Below are 19,926 nucleotides of genomic sequence, written 5' to 3' on the forward strand. Positions count from 1 at the left end.
TCTGATCCGAATGATCGTAGTAACCATTGCTTTGGTAGGTTACCATACTAGGGTTATACTACCGAATCTTTTGATGAGGTTGCCATCTTTACTTTAGTGCCAAGGCATCAGCCGCGCACTCCAGATCAGACGCTTTCGTAAGCCGCTCCTAACAAGGAGTACAGGTGGTCACTAAGTTGAGTAATAAAGAGTCGCCCTGGCATCAGGATAGACACTCCTTGCTGCCAATACTACTCCTCGTGCTGACACTCAGCATTCGCATGAGTGTTTCCTTCCTTATTCGAGTTAGTTACGGGCGATTCTGCGATGAGATCGGGATAAGAGTTGCTGGGTGAGAGGCTAATGTCCAAAAAACAAAACCTTGGGTTATAAACATCTTTAAGACTTGACCGTTCCTTATCGACTGACTTCGCAACCGGTTATTAGAGTACTGGACGAGGCTAGTGCAATGATTCTACTGACTCTAGCAGCACCACCCAACCGAGATTCGTATATTTCACGACTGGCTGAGGTCCACTGTGGGGTATTCTGCAGGTGCTCGGGACACCGATAAACCCGTGTGGATCGCATAATCTTTCTATCTTTCTTAAGTCCTAGAAAAATTACTTACCCATGATCGGCTCTTTTTATGAACCATGGTCTTGGTATTCAGCAGCCACCGTAAATTTACTTAATGAATTATTAATTGTTTATTTAAACCATTTATATCAATGTCGAAGCGACTCAAAATGCGAATTTAATCCGAAGAAGCATCAATTTACTCAACAAACGTTTGCAGTGCAACCAAGCATTATCCAAATTTTAGTTAACTATTTCTGATAACATTTCTAGTTTTGTTGGATTTTATGACCAGACGATATTGAAAATATGAGAAAACAAATTCTATATTCTAGCGGTTTGATCATCAGTATAATATTGATTAAAATTACTGCCGATAAAAACATTTGTCGATCTAGTAGCACTGCGCGTAGTACGCACATTTCGGCACCAAATTTTCAAAAGGGCTAACCTGCAAAATGTAAACAAACCGAGTGAGAGTTTCTTTCCCTATGCTAGTCGAGCAGAAAATAACCCTGACTTGTGCCGATTTGTCCATGCGCGTGTAGACGGTGTAAATAAACGTCAAAATGCTTGTAAAACACATAATGTTATAGTATTTTGTTGTTGTGTCATACAAGCGACGGCAGTGAAGGTAGATCTGATGGGTTATTGAAAACCCAAGATATACATACAGCACCACTACGCTAATCCGGCAAATTTATAGCCGGATTTTCGAATTTTGACTCCATAATCTGGTAGTCAAACTAATATCCTTGTGGGTTTGAAATTTGTTTTTGTTTACATCCATACGTACACATCTTCGGAATTTTTTGAAAATATTTGTCGTAAGTACATGGCCAAAAAACGTGGTTTTAAGTCGTATGCGCTACGCAGAGGTCAATTTATGAATACTGCGACCAAATCACGGCGATTGAAGTAAGCTTAAAAGCTTCTGAGTCGGATGAAGAATCCTCATCATAATGATTCTGTCATCTTTTTCTCTGTTGAAAAAAACTTTAACCAGGATCAAAAGGTAAATCGAAAGGATGGACAGTTGGCTTGCACCAGATCGTAGTCCTCGTAGTCAGGTTCCTATCGTCATGTCAATAAAGTTTCCGACCCATGTGATGGTTCTAGGCGTAGTCTACAGCGAGGAGCATGTAATGACTCCGTTTTTCTTTGAACAAGGAAGATAACAGCCGATGTATACCTGAAGGTTCTGAAGGATGTTGTGGTCCTGGGGATGAAGGAGGTTGCTACTGGCCGTCATTTCATCTTTTGGCCCCCTAGTAGTCCCGATATCAATCCTTTAGATTATTTTGTGTGGGGCGTCGTCGAGCGGGATTCCAATAGGACGACGCACACCAAGCTTAGGTCGCTCAAAGCTTAGATCATCGAGGTGATGACGTCTATGGATCAAAACACGGTAAAACGTGCATTTGGCAGTTTCCGGGAGCGTATACCAACAGTCATTGAAAAGGAAGGCGATTTTTTTAATGAAATAATTTACAATTCCCATATGTTACGAAAGAAAATAAACCACAAAACATTCCTCGCATATATGACTAACTGGTGTTAATTTTCTAAAACATGTCGTTTACTGCAAAAATTTTGTCACGCACCCTGTACTCAGTAAGCTTGTTTTTTTTTCAGCAATGCACAATTTCGTCAACAAAATACTGTTAAATGCTTAGTCAGTTTCGAAATAAGCGAAAAATTGAGGTCGTGGTTGAATTGAACATAGTTAGAAAGAGTACCATTTACCATTTCAATTTAGTTAGAAGGAGTACCGTCCTAACGCTAATGGAGACGTTGAACAAAGGTAATGTTCGATTGAAAGAAGTTAAATACAATACTTTTTAATTAGGAATTGTCCGGATTAACGAGATCCGGACTATTGAGTTGTCGGATTAGCGGAGAGATACTGTATTTACAAGAAACCGAGAAGAATCCTTTCGCGATAACTTAGCATCGACTGCTGTGAAGATGGACGTTTTCCGAACTTTGTACCACCGAGAAGTTTTTTTTTCATCTTTAATGCTGTCCAGGAAGAGGAACTAGTAAAGCACATTCTGCAAATGTATCTGTATGAGCTAGGAGTCACAAGAGTGGAACTGCGGAACCCATCATTTCAACTAGCAGAGAAAAATCCAGTTAGTCGATTTTGCATTGGATTGAAACAGTCGGCGCATTTTACCACTTTGTTATTTAAGACATCATCTCGATTGCGGTTGTCATAGAACTGGTCGGTGTTAAGTCAGACCGAACCAAGTGACAAAACTCTGATTTCGAGAAAAACGTGTTCAAAGTTTGCTGCGCCGTATGGTTTATACGAAACAATCGTTTGAAATCATCTCATAATTCTGACTATTTGTAACATTTATATACAGTAATCCCCCCAATAAGGACGCTAATAGGGACCGCGTTAATGGAAACCGTGTTAATGGAGTCTATGTAGCATATGGGAATTGACTTAATTGGTTCCAACACGGAATAACTCGTGATCCTGACCATATAGATGGTTGGTGTCTTCGACAAAGTTCTTCAGTACATCAACGGGTTTTCAGTAGATTATAGTATTGCGGAATTGTCTCACTACGTGGCGCTAGCATATACGTAATATTTTTGTATAGGCTGTATCTCGCACTGCAGGCTATCTAGAAAGTTGCGGCCTTCGGGAAGGTTGCTCAAATGACTGCCACCTTCAAGAAGGCATGGAAAAAAGCGCAGAACTGACTCACTACGTGGCGCTAGTGTATATGTAATCCTCTTATGCAGGCTGTATCTCACGCTGCTGACTATCTAGCAAGTTGCGGTCTTCGAGAAGGTTATTCATATGACTGACACCTTCAAGAAGGATGGACAATATTGCAGAATTATCTCACTACGTGGCGCTAGCATATATGTAACATTCTTGTATAGGCTGTATCTTGCGCTGTTGACTGTCTGGAAAGTTGCGGTCTTCGAGAAGGTTATTCATATGACTGCCACCTTCCAGATGGTATGGAAAATATTGCAGAATCGTCTCACTACGTGGCGCTAGTGTATATGTAACATTCTTATACAGGCTGTATCTTGCGATGATGACTATCTGGAAAGTTGTGGTCTTCGGGAAGGTTATTCATATGACTGCCACCTTAAAGATGGTATGGAAAATATTGCAGAATTGTCTCACTACGTGGCGCTAGTGTACATTTAATCCGCTTAGGCAGGCTGTATCTCGCGCTGCTAGCTATCTAGTAAGTTGTGGCCTTCGAGAAAGTTATTGCAGAATTGTCTCACTACGTGGCGCTAGTGTATATGTAATCTTCTTGTGAAGGCTTTATATTGCGCTGCAGTGAATACAAAATATCTGTTAAAACCATGCAACCAATTCACATTCTAATAATAAGTTTAATAAAGCTTATACAAATTTGTAAAAAAGTTTATGTCCTACTAGCACAGTTGTTATAAACTAGTTGTGGTAATCGATTAATGACTGATTTCAGTCATAAATAGGTTGCAGCAACCAGAAGTGACAAAAGTGTGCTACTTGCGTGTCCTGGTCTGGAATTTTTTTTGAGGAGGGGGGCAAGAAAAAGATAATAACATCAGACCTTCAATAGCTAAACAAAAAAGAAAAAAACGAGTCTTTATTTTTCCATATATTAAAAATTAAATACAAAAACTTTGTACAGTACTTAAATTTTTGTTGAAACCTAACAAACCAAAATTTTTCGACTCATCCTGGTAAGCATCCTGGTAGAAATGAACCAGTTTGATAATAGTGGTTCAACGGTAACCACGAAATAGTATCGGATCTAATCATCTTTTGAAAATGGCAGTTTAGGTCCCTATAACTTTTTTACATGGAACGCATCTGCTCACCGACGTGCCCAGAGGTGGGGCTCCACAATTGCAAATCAATGCTGTCCTTTATGTATATGCTATTATGTTCAGCATGCGTGTTTTTAGAAGAAACTCGTATATCCCCCACAGTCCTCGCAAAAATAATCCATCGGGTTAGTCTACCATCTATCCGTAAATGCTACTTCCTAAATGGCCCGAAAAATCCCAGCGTCATTTGAATAATCTTCTCGAAGACCGAAATTTGGTATACAGTCAGCAGCGCGTGATACAGCCTGCTTAAGAAGATTACATATATGCTAGCGCCACTTAGTGAGGTAATTCTGTAATATTTTCCATCGCTTCTTGAAGGTCTCAGTCATACGAATAACCCTCTCGAAGACCGCAGCTTGCTATATAGTCAGCAGCGCGTGATACAGCCTGCGTAAGAAGATTACATATATGCTAGCGCTACGTAGTGAGGCAATTCTGCACTTTTTTCCATCCCTTAAAGGTCTCAGTCATATGGATAACCTTCTCGAAGACCGCAGCTTGCTATATAGTCAGCAGCGCGTGATACAGCCTGCGTAAGAAGATTACATATATGCTAGCGCCACATAGTGAGGCAATTCTGCAATATTTTCTATCCCTTCTTGAAGGTCGCAGTCATGAATAACCTTCCCGAAGACCGCAGCTTGCTATATAGTCAGCAGCGCGAGATACAGCCTGCTTAAGAATATTACATATATGCTAGCGCCACGTAGTGAGGCAATTCTGTAATATTTTCCATCCCTTCTTGAAGGCCTCAGTCATATGAATAACCTTCCCGAAGATCGCAACTTTTTAGATAGTCAGCAGCGTGAGATGCAGCCTGCATAAGAGGATTACATATACACTAGCGCCACGTAGTGAGTCAGTTCTGCGCTTTTTTCCATGCCATCTTGAAGGTAGCAGTCATTTGAGCAACCTTCCCGAAGGCCGCAACTTTCTAGATAGCCTGCAGCGCGAGATACAGCCTATACAAAAATATTACATATACGCTAGCGCCACGTTGTGAGACAATTCCGCAATACTATAATCCAATGAAAACCCGTTGATGTACTGAACAACTTTGTCGAAGACACTAACCGTCTATTAGGTCAGGATCACGAGTTATTCCATGTTGGAACCAATTAGGTCAATTCCCATATGCTACGTAGACTCCAATAAGGACGTTCGACCGCGTTAATGGAATCACTCGAGACCGTCCTTAATGGAAACGTCCTTATTCGAAACCGCGTTATTCGGGGGACTGCTGTAGTCTGATTAGAGTAAAATGTAGCTTAGAAATTTTTTGATCATTTGCTGTCATTAACTCATTTTTTTAAATTTTGCTGCTTGGTCCGGTCTGATTTAACACCCACCAACTAATATTAGGCGTTCTGTCATCCTGGGCCGCAGGCCTCAAGGATTATCCTGCTTTTGTGCAACAAATAATCTTATTTTTGCATCTAACCGATCATCAGAGTAAAAACCAATCAGATAAAAATAAGATTGACACGGCAGAGTCTTGCTTGCACTTGTTCACAAAACCCAGCAGTATCCTAATCATTCCAGACATGAAATGTATCTAATAGTACATTCCAGGCATTTGTAATGATTAATATTTAATTTACTCGTAATACATGTTATTTTTGATGAAATTGTTTTACAGCAACGCGTCACACAAAATGGGAAATTGGAATTGAAAAAAGACAACCATTTGAATGAATGATTTTTTTATAAAAACAAAGCTGCAGAAATTTTATCGATTTGTCGTATCTCTACTCAAGCGTATTCAAACGCAACAAACGGCGTTGGTATTAATTTCAGAGTCTCTCTAAGAGGAGAACTCAAAGCAATCGACGAGAATATCCTACTTCCATGGACAGAAATAGAATGCGAAATACCATCCCCAGTCACACGGTATCGAAGGATAACATCCAATCAATCAGTCACCTTGTTAAGCAAATTTCTTTTTCCTTTGCATCTCACAACAGTACGCTTATTTCCTTTCCGAGAACAGCGTTTATTTCGCATACACGTCAAATCTCTGTCGCTTGATGCTGCTTCTCGTGAGACTTGTCTATCAAAAAAAAAGATGCAAAACGTTTTCTCGAAATGAATTGCTTTCTACATCGCAGAACTCGCATGCAGTACAGCGACAGTCTATGTACATATACAGGTACACGATGGAAGTCACTCGCGTTCCATTGCGACATGTCGGATCCCAGCGAATCTAGCTCTCAGCATCAGAACCCAATCATTGGACTCGATTCTGACGCATGTCAACGCCCTACCGACTATTGTTGTTAGCTCTATGCGGGGCAGAAGAGAGGAAATTCAACGAAAAATGGAAATTTTTGATACAGACAATTTTTCCAGTGATTGCTCACAGCCGTGTAGGATGATACTAAGGTGAGAATTTAAATTAGTTTGATGACCTTTGAGTATGCAGACGAACTGTTTGATAATATTTCCACATTGAAGCGAAAGTGTTTGCATTTAGATAACGTTTATTTTTCAGGCAGTCATTCCTTGGAAAACTCGCTGTGTAGAACTCGTCGTATAATTAGTAAGATTTCACATTGCAAAATTCCACCCAACAAATCTGAACAAATTGCCTTCTACCGACGCCAAGGCAATGTTATGTGGCATTTTTTCGTAAATCTGGATTTGTTCTGTCATCTGGAACAGCGTTATTCCCGCAAGTGCCATACCGTAGGCGCAGAACGAACGAATATATTCATCCAGTTCGTATTCAACCGAAGGATTAAATCCAATCCCTGCGCGGTTCCGTTGGCACTGGATGCAACCGACGTTACTGCCTATTGTGCCTGTTTGAACTAAGCCGTAGGAATTCCCAGCGTTCGTTCGGTTCGGTAGGGTCTGAGCGACGTTTTTGTCACTACGAGTAAACCAATGCTCACATTTTTAAAGCCGGAGGATACTTGCTAGGTAAAATTCATTTCACGATAATTGCTCGATAGATAAACTGTAAACCGAATGTTCATGATGTTTGTTTTTCTCTCCGTTGCCTTAGACACTAATAACCACTCCAACGCTGAAATTCCCACTTCAGGTTGTTTCATCATGTTCTGGGAAAACAGGAAAACAGTGGAAGTACATAAATCCATTCTCAACGTAAGGTCGATTCGCCGTTCAATCATGTTGTCAGACCTGCCGAAAACTCCGTTGTATTGATTTTTTTTTCCTTTCAATTAACTCCGCTTGTCAAACCGCTTCGAGCAGGAGATTTGTCTCCGGGGATTTCAGCCGAATTGGCAAAAGCGTAACGTTCAGATTCACTATGCTATCGAGTCTGGGTGTGCGATTAGGGGGCTCGCAAACAATGGTTTGTTTTTCGACTGGATTTAACTGACTGTTTGCGTTTTCAGCATGTAAGCAGAATAGGGTATTTTGGAAAACTGAACTGTACGACGTTTCAAATAATGATTGATGGTCTCTACTGCAAAACTTTGCAGAGATTTTATTTTAGTAGTTTTCTGTCGGTATATTTAGTATTTTTATGCTGGTAATACCTGACCACATGGGTTTAATGTGAGCCAAAAATTGTTGGCTATATACCATTCGCGACAAAACCGTCATCCTTGGCTAAACATTCAGTAATCGAACAACCCACAAGATGTCGAGAGCTACGCGCGCAAGCTGAATGATGCTGTACCTTCTCCTGAGAAGATCGCTGTATTGATCCTTGAAGACGAATGGCTCGGTTGTAAGAGCGACTGCAACTGCGATGCACCTCAGGATTTGACTTGCAAAATAATGTACCGCCAACAAACCAGGGCTGTCCGTCTGCAATTTTTCAACTGTCCCACACTTTCCAGATCTTGCTCCAATTGGTCTAACCATCGAGCACGCTACGCACCTCTGCCTCTGGTACCAACCGGATTCAAGGTGAAAACCATTTTTACAGGGTTGTTGTTCGACATTCTCACAACATGTCCCGCCCATTGTATACTTCCAGCTTTAGCAACTTTCTAGAAACTGGGTTCGCAGAAGAGCTGCACCAACTCGTGGTTCGTCCTTCTTCTCCATAAACCGTTTTCACAAACACTGCCAAAGATGATCCTAAGCACACGACATTCAAAAACGGTCAGTGCTTTCAAGGCCCGGTCGAGCATTGACAACGTTTCATGTCCGTAGAGGACTACCGATCTTATTAGCGTTTTGTACACGGTACATTTGGGACGGGGGTGAAGCTTACCATACCTTAGGGTTTTGTGGAGTCCGTAAAAAGTACGACTTCCGGCAAGAATACGTCTGCGTATTTCTCTAGTGCAGTTGTTATCCGACGTCATCAGTGACAATGTCCACGTCGTCAGCGAAACGGATAAATTGGCTATATTTATTGAAGAGTTGGGCTCGAGGTATGATACTGGCCTAATAAACCAGCCGTCGTATGTTCAGATCTCGACTGGGAGAGGCTGTTAGAGTCAATTATCGTAGCAACTGGCCCTGCAATTGTCCTGTACTCTAACAGCTGGCTGCGAAGTCTGTCGTATAAAAACAGAAGGTCGAGTTTCGATAACGGAATGTAGCACCTAGGATTTGCTTTGCTTTCAAAACGAGTTTTAGCATGCGGGGTTCATAACACCGTCTAGCGCGATGTTGAACAGAAGACAAGAAATACCATCGCCCTTCTTGTATAATGGGCATATTACTCCCTTCTTCCACTCCTCCGGTTACTATTCTGTTTCCCAAACCCTGACAATCAGCCGGTGCAGACCTTGTAGACACCCAGCTAGCATTTTCATATGTATATTAAGGTTACAAATAAGAATTACGTACCGATATGTATTCAACCAAATCTTATTCGACTCGCAAAACCCGCTTATCCATACCATTTTAGAGGCGATATACGCACTGAGGAATAATTACGATACGCTTATATAGGTATTTGTATACGATAAGATCCGATTAAGCGGGACCAGCTCCATGCAGCTATACGACTTTGTGCTGAAAATCGTATATTTGTCAGCTACTGTCATTATAAACGATATACTATAAACTTGTATGCACTGTATTAGGCTTTATTTACGATTCCGAATTTGTTAAAAGATATTTACGATAATTTTCTTACAATGATATACGAGTTGGTGCTGGCTGGGCAACCTATCCGGGTCCATCTTGACAAGCTACGCTACGACGCCATCTTTGCCAGCTGCTTTGTTGTTCTTGAGCTATTTGATGACTTTGATCACCTCACCAATTGATAGGAGTCGGCACATCACCATCATCCGCTGTACTGATATAGTCGTTCCCCTTGCTGTTTAGGTAGTCCGTCTCTGCACCATTCAGGTGCTCATTGTAGTGCTACTTCCACCTTTCGATCACATCACGTTCATCCGACAAGATCCCTCCGTCTTAATCTCGACATGTTTCGGCTTGCGGCGCAAAGCTTTTGCGGAATACGTGCAGTTTCTTGTAAAATTTTATACATGTCCTGACAGCGATACAGCTTTTTCATGTTCTCGTACTGGAAAAACTAGGTTTGCTGTCTTCGTTTCTGTCTAGATCGTTCCACGTTTTGAAGGCTGCTGCAAACTAGACGCTCGCGCTGTGTTCTTCTCATCTAACATCTTCTGGAATTTCTCATCGAACCAGTCGCTATGTCGACTACTTCTTTGCGTCATTGATGATTGCTTTAACACAATCCCAGCTATCCTCGAGAGGGGCTTCGTGTGGCTCTCCCTCACCCAGAAGCTCAGTCTCAAGGCACTGAGCGTGCTCAGTAACGACCTCAGGTAACTTGAGTCGTTTCAGGTTGTACCGTGACGGGCGTCGGTACCGAATGTTGGTAACAACGGAAAGTCTTTGGTGTACTTTAACCAACAAAAATTAGTGGTCACAATCGATGTTTGCGCTACGATAGGTGCTAACGTCGATGATATCCGAAAAGTTCCTTCCATCAATCAAAACGTGGTCGATTTGCGAGTTCGTCTGTTGTGATGATCTTCAGGTGTATCGATATGGGAGGCAGTGCCGGAAGTAGGTACTTCGTATGGTTATATTTTTGGAGGCGGCGAACTCAATAAGTCGAAGGTCGTTTTCTTTCGTAAGCGAGTGTGCGCTGAACTCTTCAATAACCGGTCTGAATGGCTCCTTCTGACCAACCTGAGCGTTAAGATCTCCGATGACGATTTTGAGGTCATGCCTTGGATAGTTGACGTATTCACGTTCATGTTGCGCGTTAAAAGTGCCACCGCCCAATCATTGCTTTTGCATGTCGCCCATTACGATAAAAGCTGTACCCAGCTCATGTGTGTTGCCGCAGGTTTGGTAAATCGTGTATCCATTTCTATACGAATATACCGTAGGCCACTTTTAGCACACCTCCTGCAGCGCTACAGTGTCGAACCAGTTAGTCAGAAAGGATACGAGTAAGACTACCCAGAAAATTGACAGACTTGCAGTTCCATGTTCCAAGCTTTTTCGCTGTTTCATTTACTATTGTCGTGAATGACTGAATAACGGATGGCAACTAAAATTTTGGATTTTTTTCTCAAGCTGTCATAAATTACCTGTCACCGAAATTAAAGATACATTATCCATTGTTGAAAAAAATTAGTGTACATTTGAAAACGGTCCGTAATCGGCTGTTCGACGAAGCTTCCGTTTGATGTCGGAACAGGAGCGCTGTACGGCCGTCATGTCAACTTTGCGAATACATCTCTTGATTCTACCAATGAACTGTTTGCAATTCGTGGCTCTCCAGTTATTTTTGTATACCAAGGAACTCAAAATCCCGAAGAAATCTTTGACTGGGCGCACTGAGGCAGATTTTTCGGATCGTGTTTTTTGGGTACAAATGGGATCGAATGGGTATTCAGGAACGATCGTGTTTTATTGGCGTAATGCGATTATGCTCTATCGGCCAAAATAGTCCATCTGCATGCAGCCACGTAGCCAGAGGTGGGGGCCAGGAGCCCTATCTTGGCTCCTAATACATTATATGCATTACTGCTTATAAATACACTCAAGTCTTTTTTTACACGGGGGATACGTGCCGTGTAAAAAAAAACCGTTTAAAAAAAAACCACGTTAATTCAAAAATTGTTGTAAAAAAAAACCGTGTTAAATCGAAAATTGTTGTAAAAAAAACCGTGTTAATTCAAAAATTGTTGTAAAAAAAACCGTGTTAATTCCAAAATCGTCGTAAAAATGTAAAATCTTGTATCAGTACCATGAAGCATAAAATGTACGAATTCCTTTCGTTGTCTTAAATGAATTTACGTGTAATTAGTTTCGAAGTTTTGTGTTCGTACTACCAAAAAAGTGGTAGTAGAAACACAAAACTGTGTTATTTGTCACAGTTGCATAATGCATTATTCAATTATTGGTAGCAAATAACCCGCTACTACCCCAAGTCGCTGGTCGAACCACTGGGGACTTCCGGGGTGGATACTCACGATCTCTTTTCTCTTGGCTAGCTCGATCTAGAGGGAGAGAGACTCCTTTTCGAGGTCGGCTTTCTGACACCGATTAGGGACACACGGCAGCTTAGAAAGAACTTTCAATTTAGATGATGATTTTTATTTAACCTAACTTACCGCTCTCGGGGGAGCGACTGGTACTAGTCGAGCAGATATGCTATAGCTCATGTGCGCGTCGAGCTTTTCGGGTAGTAGGTTGCTTTTCCTTTCCGTAATCGACGAAAGGGCCCTGGTGGGACGCTTAACCGCGTGATTAAAATTGATAGTTTTTTGTTGATTGAACACTATTTTTTATTATTAATAATGTGAGTGTGTTTTAGGGGGTTCGTAATATCCATTCCCTCAGACCTACGTTGTTCTGCGCTATTCTATTCTGGGAATGTACGTATTAGACGTAGCATGGCTTGGTACTTCATATACTGGCTTTTTTTAGAAAATTTCCGAACGATATACAAACATTATAATTTAAAAACCATCGAAAAAATACTGTGTAAATTCAGAAAACATAAATATCGCGCTGAAAAACCGTGTTAATTCAAAAAATCGTTTAAAAAAAACCGTGTTAATTCAAAAAACCGTTTAAAAAAAAACCGCGTTAATTCAAAAAATATCATAAAAAAAACCGTGTTAATTCAAAAATCGTAAAAAAAAACCGTGTAAAAAGAGACTTGAGTGTATAATACATCACAATACATTTAATGTATTGTAGTTCTAAACGCAAAAATATGCATATAAAACAGTTAAAATCAAAATTGGGCCCCCGGCCCCCCCCCCTTCTGGCTGTCTGCATGATGTTTTTGTAGAAACGGGATCAAAATTTTCTTCAAACATTCGTCTGGTGCACATCTTAATTGATAACCACACCAGAGGGCTTGCTGTTGAAGGCACGACTAATTTTGGCTGGCTTGCGAACAGTTGTTGGGCATCTTAGGATATGGTAAACAGTCGAAGCCGCAACCTATACGCTTTTTAAATATTGTACCGTATATTTTTTGCCGAGATTTCTGTGGCAGTTCGAAGAAGTGTACAACGCGCTCCCAACATGCTTCTTGTTTCGACGCCATTTTACACAAAACTGAGTAAGCATAAACAAAACAAAAAACTTTGACAAAAGGAGAGAGAGAGAGAGAGAGAGAGAGAGAGAGAGAGAGAGAGAGAGAGAGAGAGAGAGAGAGAGAGAGAGAGAGCTAACGCATACATACTGGAAACAGCATAGAATGAGCAGTATATTGCATCAATTCAGGCGTATTGCATAAATTGAACATAAGATTTCTAAGCACTGGTGATTACCAACTCAAAAACTCGCACTCTAGTTTTCCTAGGAACCAAGAAAAAGGCAGATAGCAACAGTGACCATCTACGTGAATTTTTGATTCATCGCAGGCGTCAAAAATTATGGAGGAGTATTTATCTGGATCTTCGAAAAATTCCTAATAACCTTGTACATTCGAAGACCACGCATGGGATCGAGATTGGGTGCCTGGGATTTTACCTCGGGTTCGCGTCGAGTATGGGTAGTGCGATTTAAGATTCAACAAATTAGGATCGGAAATGGGTAATTAGCTACTAAAGTCACTGCAAAGAACCGGCTCCGGACAGAACTCTACAAACATGATAAGCAGGCACTAGTATTGGCACTTTATTGCGTAATTCTGGGATTTCTTTATAACGCTAGCAGGTAGTGTACTGAGCTACTATGTAATAATCGGAGTCGATAATCGCAACCTGTAGGGAGCGTATGTTGGTAATATTCGAGAAACCCGGCCATCGGTGAAAATATGGTCGATTTGGTTCATTGTTCGTTAGTCAGGTGACTGTAGATATCTTTGCGAGGAAAGAAAGGGCTGCTGATAGGGCAGTCGGTATTGAGCGCTTTTGGTGAAAACCGGTATTTCGGTATAGCGTAGAAAATACCGGTAATACCGGTATTGGCAGATTTTTTTTTGTGTGTGTGGATATTATCACTACGACCAGCATTTTGATCTATTGTGATCTTATCCAGGTGTTGTTCCGCACTTCGTTGTTATTGCAGTATCGCTATAGAGTGAGTGAACTGCTTATTATCCGTGCTTAAAGTGTCGGTGTGTTTTCACCCCATTTTCCCTCTACGCTTCTTACTACTTTTCAACCAATCTAGCTCTAAAGCCAGGAAGTGCGGAGACTAAATACAATTTGTCCTTGGACAAGAGGCTTCATTCGCACCTCGAGCAAGTATCATTCTTATAACCAGTCCCGGCTAAAGGCTTCATGGTCGGTAAAGCAGACTTCAGCACAGAGTGAGGGTGTGTATGTGTGTATGTATGTGTTCCTTACTACTTATGCATTACCAATCTCGTTCTTAGAACCAGGAAGCGGAACAAGCTATAATTTGCCCTTGAACAAGAGGCTTCATTCGCACCTCAAGCAAGTACTACTCTTGTAACTTGCCCTGGCAAGAGGCTTTCATTGTTAGTAAATGCAGAATGCAGTAGGAAGGATGTGGAGGGGGCTGAGAATAAGCCCATGCTAAAGTCACTTAACATCGAATGGCCTGATTCTACTAAGATTCGAACCCACGACCACTCGCTTGTCATCGCAGACTCGGCAACCTTGCGGCTACAGGGCCCCCTATTGGCAGATTATTCGGAATCATTAAAAATGTTGATGTTTTTCAGTAAATGTTTTTATTTTCAAACATTAGCTTTAGTATTGTTGCTTAACAAAGTATAATTTAGGCAGATAGAATACGATTAGCAGTTTATTTCCCTTGCTTGAACGGATTTTGTTGCCAAAGCTTTTAACAATTGAAAAAGTCCGCTTTCATCGAAGTCTGACGAACGCCTCCGCGAAAACATGTTTTAACTGTTTTCAAAAATCCCAGTATTGTAGCTTCTAGCATAATAAATGTCCTGGTCTCCTACAGCCTCTTCGCAAATTTTTCTGCCATCTCCAAACCGAACCCTTGCATAGCGCCATCTTCTTCATCATCGTTCCCAGTTGCCTTCTCTTCTCTGTTATCATTCCCACAATTTGAAGATAGTAGTTTCGAGGTTTCATCTGCTTGTTTATCAATATATCACTCTGAAGACTTGAAAAATATTCTAAGTTCTTTCCTGGCAGACACTTTGATGGGAAGAATGATCAAAAAACGCAAAGATTCCCGTATTATGATCAGGGCCCGGAATCGTCGAAACAAATGAATGAAGCTGACTTTCTCTTACCTTCGCTTCATACAGTTCACGTTTCAAGCAAGCTTCAGCTGAACTTAGTGATTATTTCAAATGACGACGACTGACAGTCAAATACGATTTGTCGATGTTGAGTAGGTTAATCGTAATATCCGTTAAATTGTAGGAAATGTTTCTCAAATTCAATTCAATTGCATTCAAAGCTACTGGCCTTTTACTGAATATTTGATAGAAAAATACAAATAAAACTTTAAAACGAGTCGTCATGATAAAGTAAACACCGTCTCACTGACGCTGATTGAAGCCAGTTTTGAAACAAAGCGGCGCTGCTTCAGTTGAGACTGCAGCTTTATTGCTTCATTGTTGTGTGACGATTTACTATTGTAAGTGACGTTGCCGGGCTCTAATTCCTATATTCATTATTTGAGTGCTTCAAATAATTTGATGGCTTTTAAATATCAAGTTGTTCAAAAATAAATTGGAATGCGATGTCTGGGTCATACAATGAAGCATTTTTTACAGCAAAGATGCACTACTCAGCCTTTAACGGGATCAAGATCTATAATTATTTGATCCACAGTTTTACTCTCTTCATTGCTAGTAGTCAAAGATTCTCGTCACCATTAACACCAAATTGTTTTTCTATGAATTTTACAATCTTCTATCAAACTTAGTTCCAATAAGCAAGGAGGAATTTAAAAAAAAACTAGGACTTAGGAAAATACCGGAAATACCGGTTTTTTGCCTTTACAAAACCGGTATTTCTGTATCCAAAAATTGGTCGGTATTACCCGTTTCGATAGCGGCGGTACTACCGGTTAGACAGCCCTAGCTGCTGATCATCATACCTCGGGAAGTTGCAAAGTCGATACATCGCTGGCTGTTATCGCTCGTGTCGATCCGGGCCCGATCACCGGTCTATATATTTCATCTGCTATTTATGACGCCAAAAAAATCCAAATACGATCTGGAATATCTCCGGGAAAATGAAACTATAATTTGGCAAAATATTTTTTCATTAGAGGCCAATCTAATGTGGTTCTTTTAGGACTAGTTGCATAAAAATCAAATGACAATCAGTGGGGATAGAGCCAAAAGTATAACTGAAAGTACCTTAATTTTTAATGTCGGAAACGTTAAGGTTAAACAAATTTATCATGAAAACAATACTTTCAGGAATAATTGTGCTCTAAAACTGAAAACCTAGCTTATAAGAACCAAGGATCGAAACTGGCCAATAGCAGTTTCGTCATAAAGTTACATGTTTATTCGAGTTTACCCAACGAATGGTTCCGCCGGATGCATATTTATGTTGTGTGAATAAATACACCTAGCTAGAACGAGGAATAAAACTGCTGCAAGGCGTTCGCGGTGCGGTCGTTCGCTGATGATTGAGTGAGAACTCGGGAAGTAGGAGCAGCGGCGCGGCGGTGGTGTTGATGTGACATAACATAGTATCCGTCTACCGCAGCTAACTACTTTGGGTTGAACAATATTTGACAAGCTACTTCTCTGATGACGGTTTTGGCAAAGGTAGAAGCAGGTTTAGAGTGCGATACGGTGCGCCTGAACAGACGTTCCACTTTGGTAGATTCGTTGGCATTATGCGATAAATAGCTGAATGGGAGGAAAGGTAAATATACATATAACCTCACCCATCGCCACTCCCCTGCTTTATGCCTAAATACTTCCCGCTGAAGTGGCGGTTAATGAGAGAACAGAGAAGCGAATAGTGAATAGAGCCCACTTTTGATCCTCATGCATGTTTGTGAGGTTATAAGATTAGAAGAAATGCTTAGTGCTGGATCTGGCTGATTATACCTACAAGTCAGATCCGACGTGATTTTATTCAACATAGCATGTGCTCCTTGCTGCTGTAGACAATTCCATTTCATTGAAAGAAATTAAAATAATTACTGATTAGTGTACTAGAAACTTGTAGCTATGGTAGTGCTAATGCCAGAACGACTGGCCGTAGTTTTTTACATCACCATTGTTGTTAAGGTTCCCTTGATAGCCCTACCCTTGGACCGTTGTTGATATAGTAATTGGATTCGCAGTGCAGCTTTTATTCGTGATACTAACTCAATTTGACGTCAACGGTTTGCAAACGTTTGTCTCGGTTCTGTGATGTTCCAAATTTACAATCGGTTATCTTTTCAATTTATATTGCGGGCTGTAGAAAATTCCGTCGTATTTACTAATCAACTTCAACAATCAGCTACCAAGTGACGTAAACGAAAGCAATTAGGATCTTTGTTAAAATCATCTGGACAATTACTTACATTTGTTTCCGGCAGTTCCTGGTAGTACGATTCGCCGCTACCACGTCGGGATCCAACGCACATGGCTCGCCGCAGCAAGCTGGATATGATCGAACAGAGACCGCATCGTTGCATCACCCCATCGACGGAACCCTGGCGGGAGCTGGTGAAGCTGGTGCCGGTCTCCGTTCCCGTTGTGGTCACAGTGGTCAGGCGACCTTCCGACAAGGCGCCCCGGGCTTTCTTCGACGCGGCCACTTTGGTAGATTTTTTATGTCAATGAGCACCCACCAAGATAAGGATATTCTTCTCTTTCAATCACTGTGCCTAAAACTACGCACACTAACACATCTTTCGATGGCAATTGGAGGAGGAAGAAGAACGCTTTAACACTAAGAGCTTGAAAAACGTTGACGACATCGATGGATCTTTCCGGTTGCACACAGATTCGAAGGACGAAACAACAGCAAACTCTACGATGATTGCTTGTAGATTTCACACCTAACTATTTTACTACACACCCTGCACTCAGGATGAATTGATTCACTTGCGCTATTATTATTTATGCGCGTATATCGACACTAATAAAACACTCGAAATACAGGCGTCGCACTTGTGTCCCCCGTGTGTTACTTTCGCTGTCAGCCACTTTCGCCCCTTTTTTAACTACACTCATTTACTATTAGCATAAGCACACACGCCGACGCAATGGGGCCGCACAGCAGAGGTGGAAAATTTTCAACAGCACATTTTCCTCTCGTTCCTCTGGATTACGTCGTTGGCTCTAAGGGATTTTTAGTAGGCCCACCCGAACAACGGACTCGACAACCGTATACTGAGCTGCAACACCATTGGCCTTCGAAGAACATCGATTAAAATTTAAATTTATTTCCTCATTTTTGGGTGACTTCTTTTCACCGTAGGCGTTCGGCCGGTTGGGACAGGTTATTGACGGTCTGCTGCGGTCGGTGAAATTGCATTAATATACACTTTTTGAGTGCTGTTGGCACGTGTTTTTTTTTCTTTTGCTGGATCGCTGTTCCGGTTAATAATGCATGGAACTGAGGCTGCTGGGAAATAATAAAAATAATAGGAAAGGATGTTGGTTTTCGTTTGTCCGGTAATTTTTTCATTTAATCAGTGAATATACAAACCGCTTGAATGCATTTGTTTCTCATTTTATCGTCAATGTATTACATATGAGACTTCAGTGAAATACACGGGATGATCTGGATAGAGAAAAAAAAGTAGCCGCCATTCTGTTTAAACAGACATAGTAAATATTTGCTAAAGAGATACTTTCGTGTAATACTGGATTTCCCAATAAACCTCATTTAAGTTAAACTGGCACAGAACAAGGCAATTATTTGCAAACAAATATGATTTTTAAGCCCTTTACATACAACAATCCATAACGTAATATCTCAGGTTTAAGACGCTTTTATTATGTTCGTCATATTTGTCATTGTCATCGGCATTCTAAAAATTACTTGAGATGATAATAACTAGATCGAGGTTGCTAATCACAAATTAGTGCTTATTTTATACCTAAGTATTCTAGTCAATTTTAGTACTACAAAATTCAAAAATCACAAATATATGTTTTTCAACTATGTCGCTCAATACATGTCACCCACAATCTTCTTCGGAGCTGCCTGGCGCAAGTTGCGTTCTTGTCTGTAAAACTCTTTAAAAATTGAACTCACACTTTTCAAAGCCTGACTAAAAGTGAATCTGGACACCCGCTTCCATGTGTCACCGGCACGCCGTTCGTGTTAGGAAAAGAAACCATTCGAGATAATTTTGTTTACATGTTTATGAACTTTGTGAAAAACAACTGGTGCAAGTTTCGTCAAATTGTTCCACCTTGTTGCGAAGCAGTAGAGAATGGAACTCCAACGACGTAAAACAATTCTTACACGAACACCTGGAAAATCCAGAGGTCTGGATCAAAGTTGGCTAAAGTACTCAAAATGCATAAACAAAAAGTGTGTACTGTTCTGGTGGCTTATAAGGAGAACCTAGGTATGGAAAAGCGGCAAAGGACTTTCAAGAAAATCACGACTAGGGACAAAGAGCTGAGAAGGAAGATATTGTGGGGCGTTAAGTCCAATTGACAACTCTATCTGGGATATGGCTAGAAGGTGAACATCGTCGCTCTAGAAGGTTATAGGTAAGTCATACAGTGCTAGTAAATATTTGAATCGGCACTCGAAACAGAATTTGGTAGCCAAGAAGCGTGCTACGTGTATGTACGAGCAAGTTTTGGCAAGTTCAACGGATGTATTTCGATAGACGAGGAAATCTACGTGAAAATGGATTTCAAACAACTTCCCAGTCAAAAATTTTACATTGCAACTGGACGTGGGAATGTGCCAGGCAAGTATAAGTTCGCGTTTGCTGATAATTTCACAAAGAGACAAAGATTTCATGTCAAAAGAGATAAACCCTCTAAGGCGACATCCATTTAGTACGTCACGCAAATTTTGACCAAAATCAAACCCCCCCTCCCCCCCTTGTCACATTTCGTCACACATTCGTGACGCCCCCTTAGAGAGTACGTCACGTCACGGAAACCCCCCCTCCCCTTCACAACAAAAAAATTTTCATTCATTTTCAAAATATTCATTCCAACCTCATTATAAGTCATCGATT

At 41.0% G+C, this 19,926-nt stretch overlaps 1 protein-coding gene across 1 annotated transcript in view; it reads right to left on the bottom strand.

The window, feature by feature from the left end:
• LOC128733585 (uncharacterized) overlaps positions 1–19,926 on the bottom strand; it is a 341,316-nt gene that overhangs the window by 295,724 nt on the left and 25,666 nt on the right. The window contains exon 2 of the mRNA XM_053827271.1: positions 17,293–18,338. Coding sequence (XP_053683246.1) covers positions 17,293–17,406 — 114 coding nt within the window. The 5' untranslated portion in view covers positions 17,407–18,338. The remainder of the gene's footprint in view (positions 1–17,292; positions 18,339–19,926) is intronic.

Source organism: Sabethes cyaneus, chromosome 2 (genome assembly GCF_943734655.1).
Source record: "Sabethes cyaneus chromosome 2, idSabCyanKW18_F2, whole genome shotgun sequence".
Lineage (NCBI taxonomy): Eukaryota > Metazoa > Arthropoda > Insecta > Diptera > Culicidae > Sabethes > Sabethes cyaneus.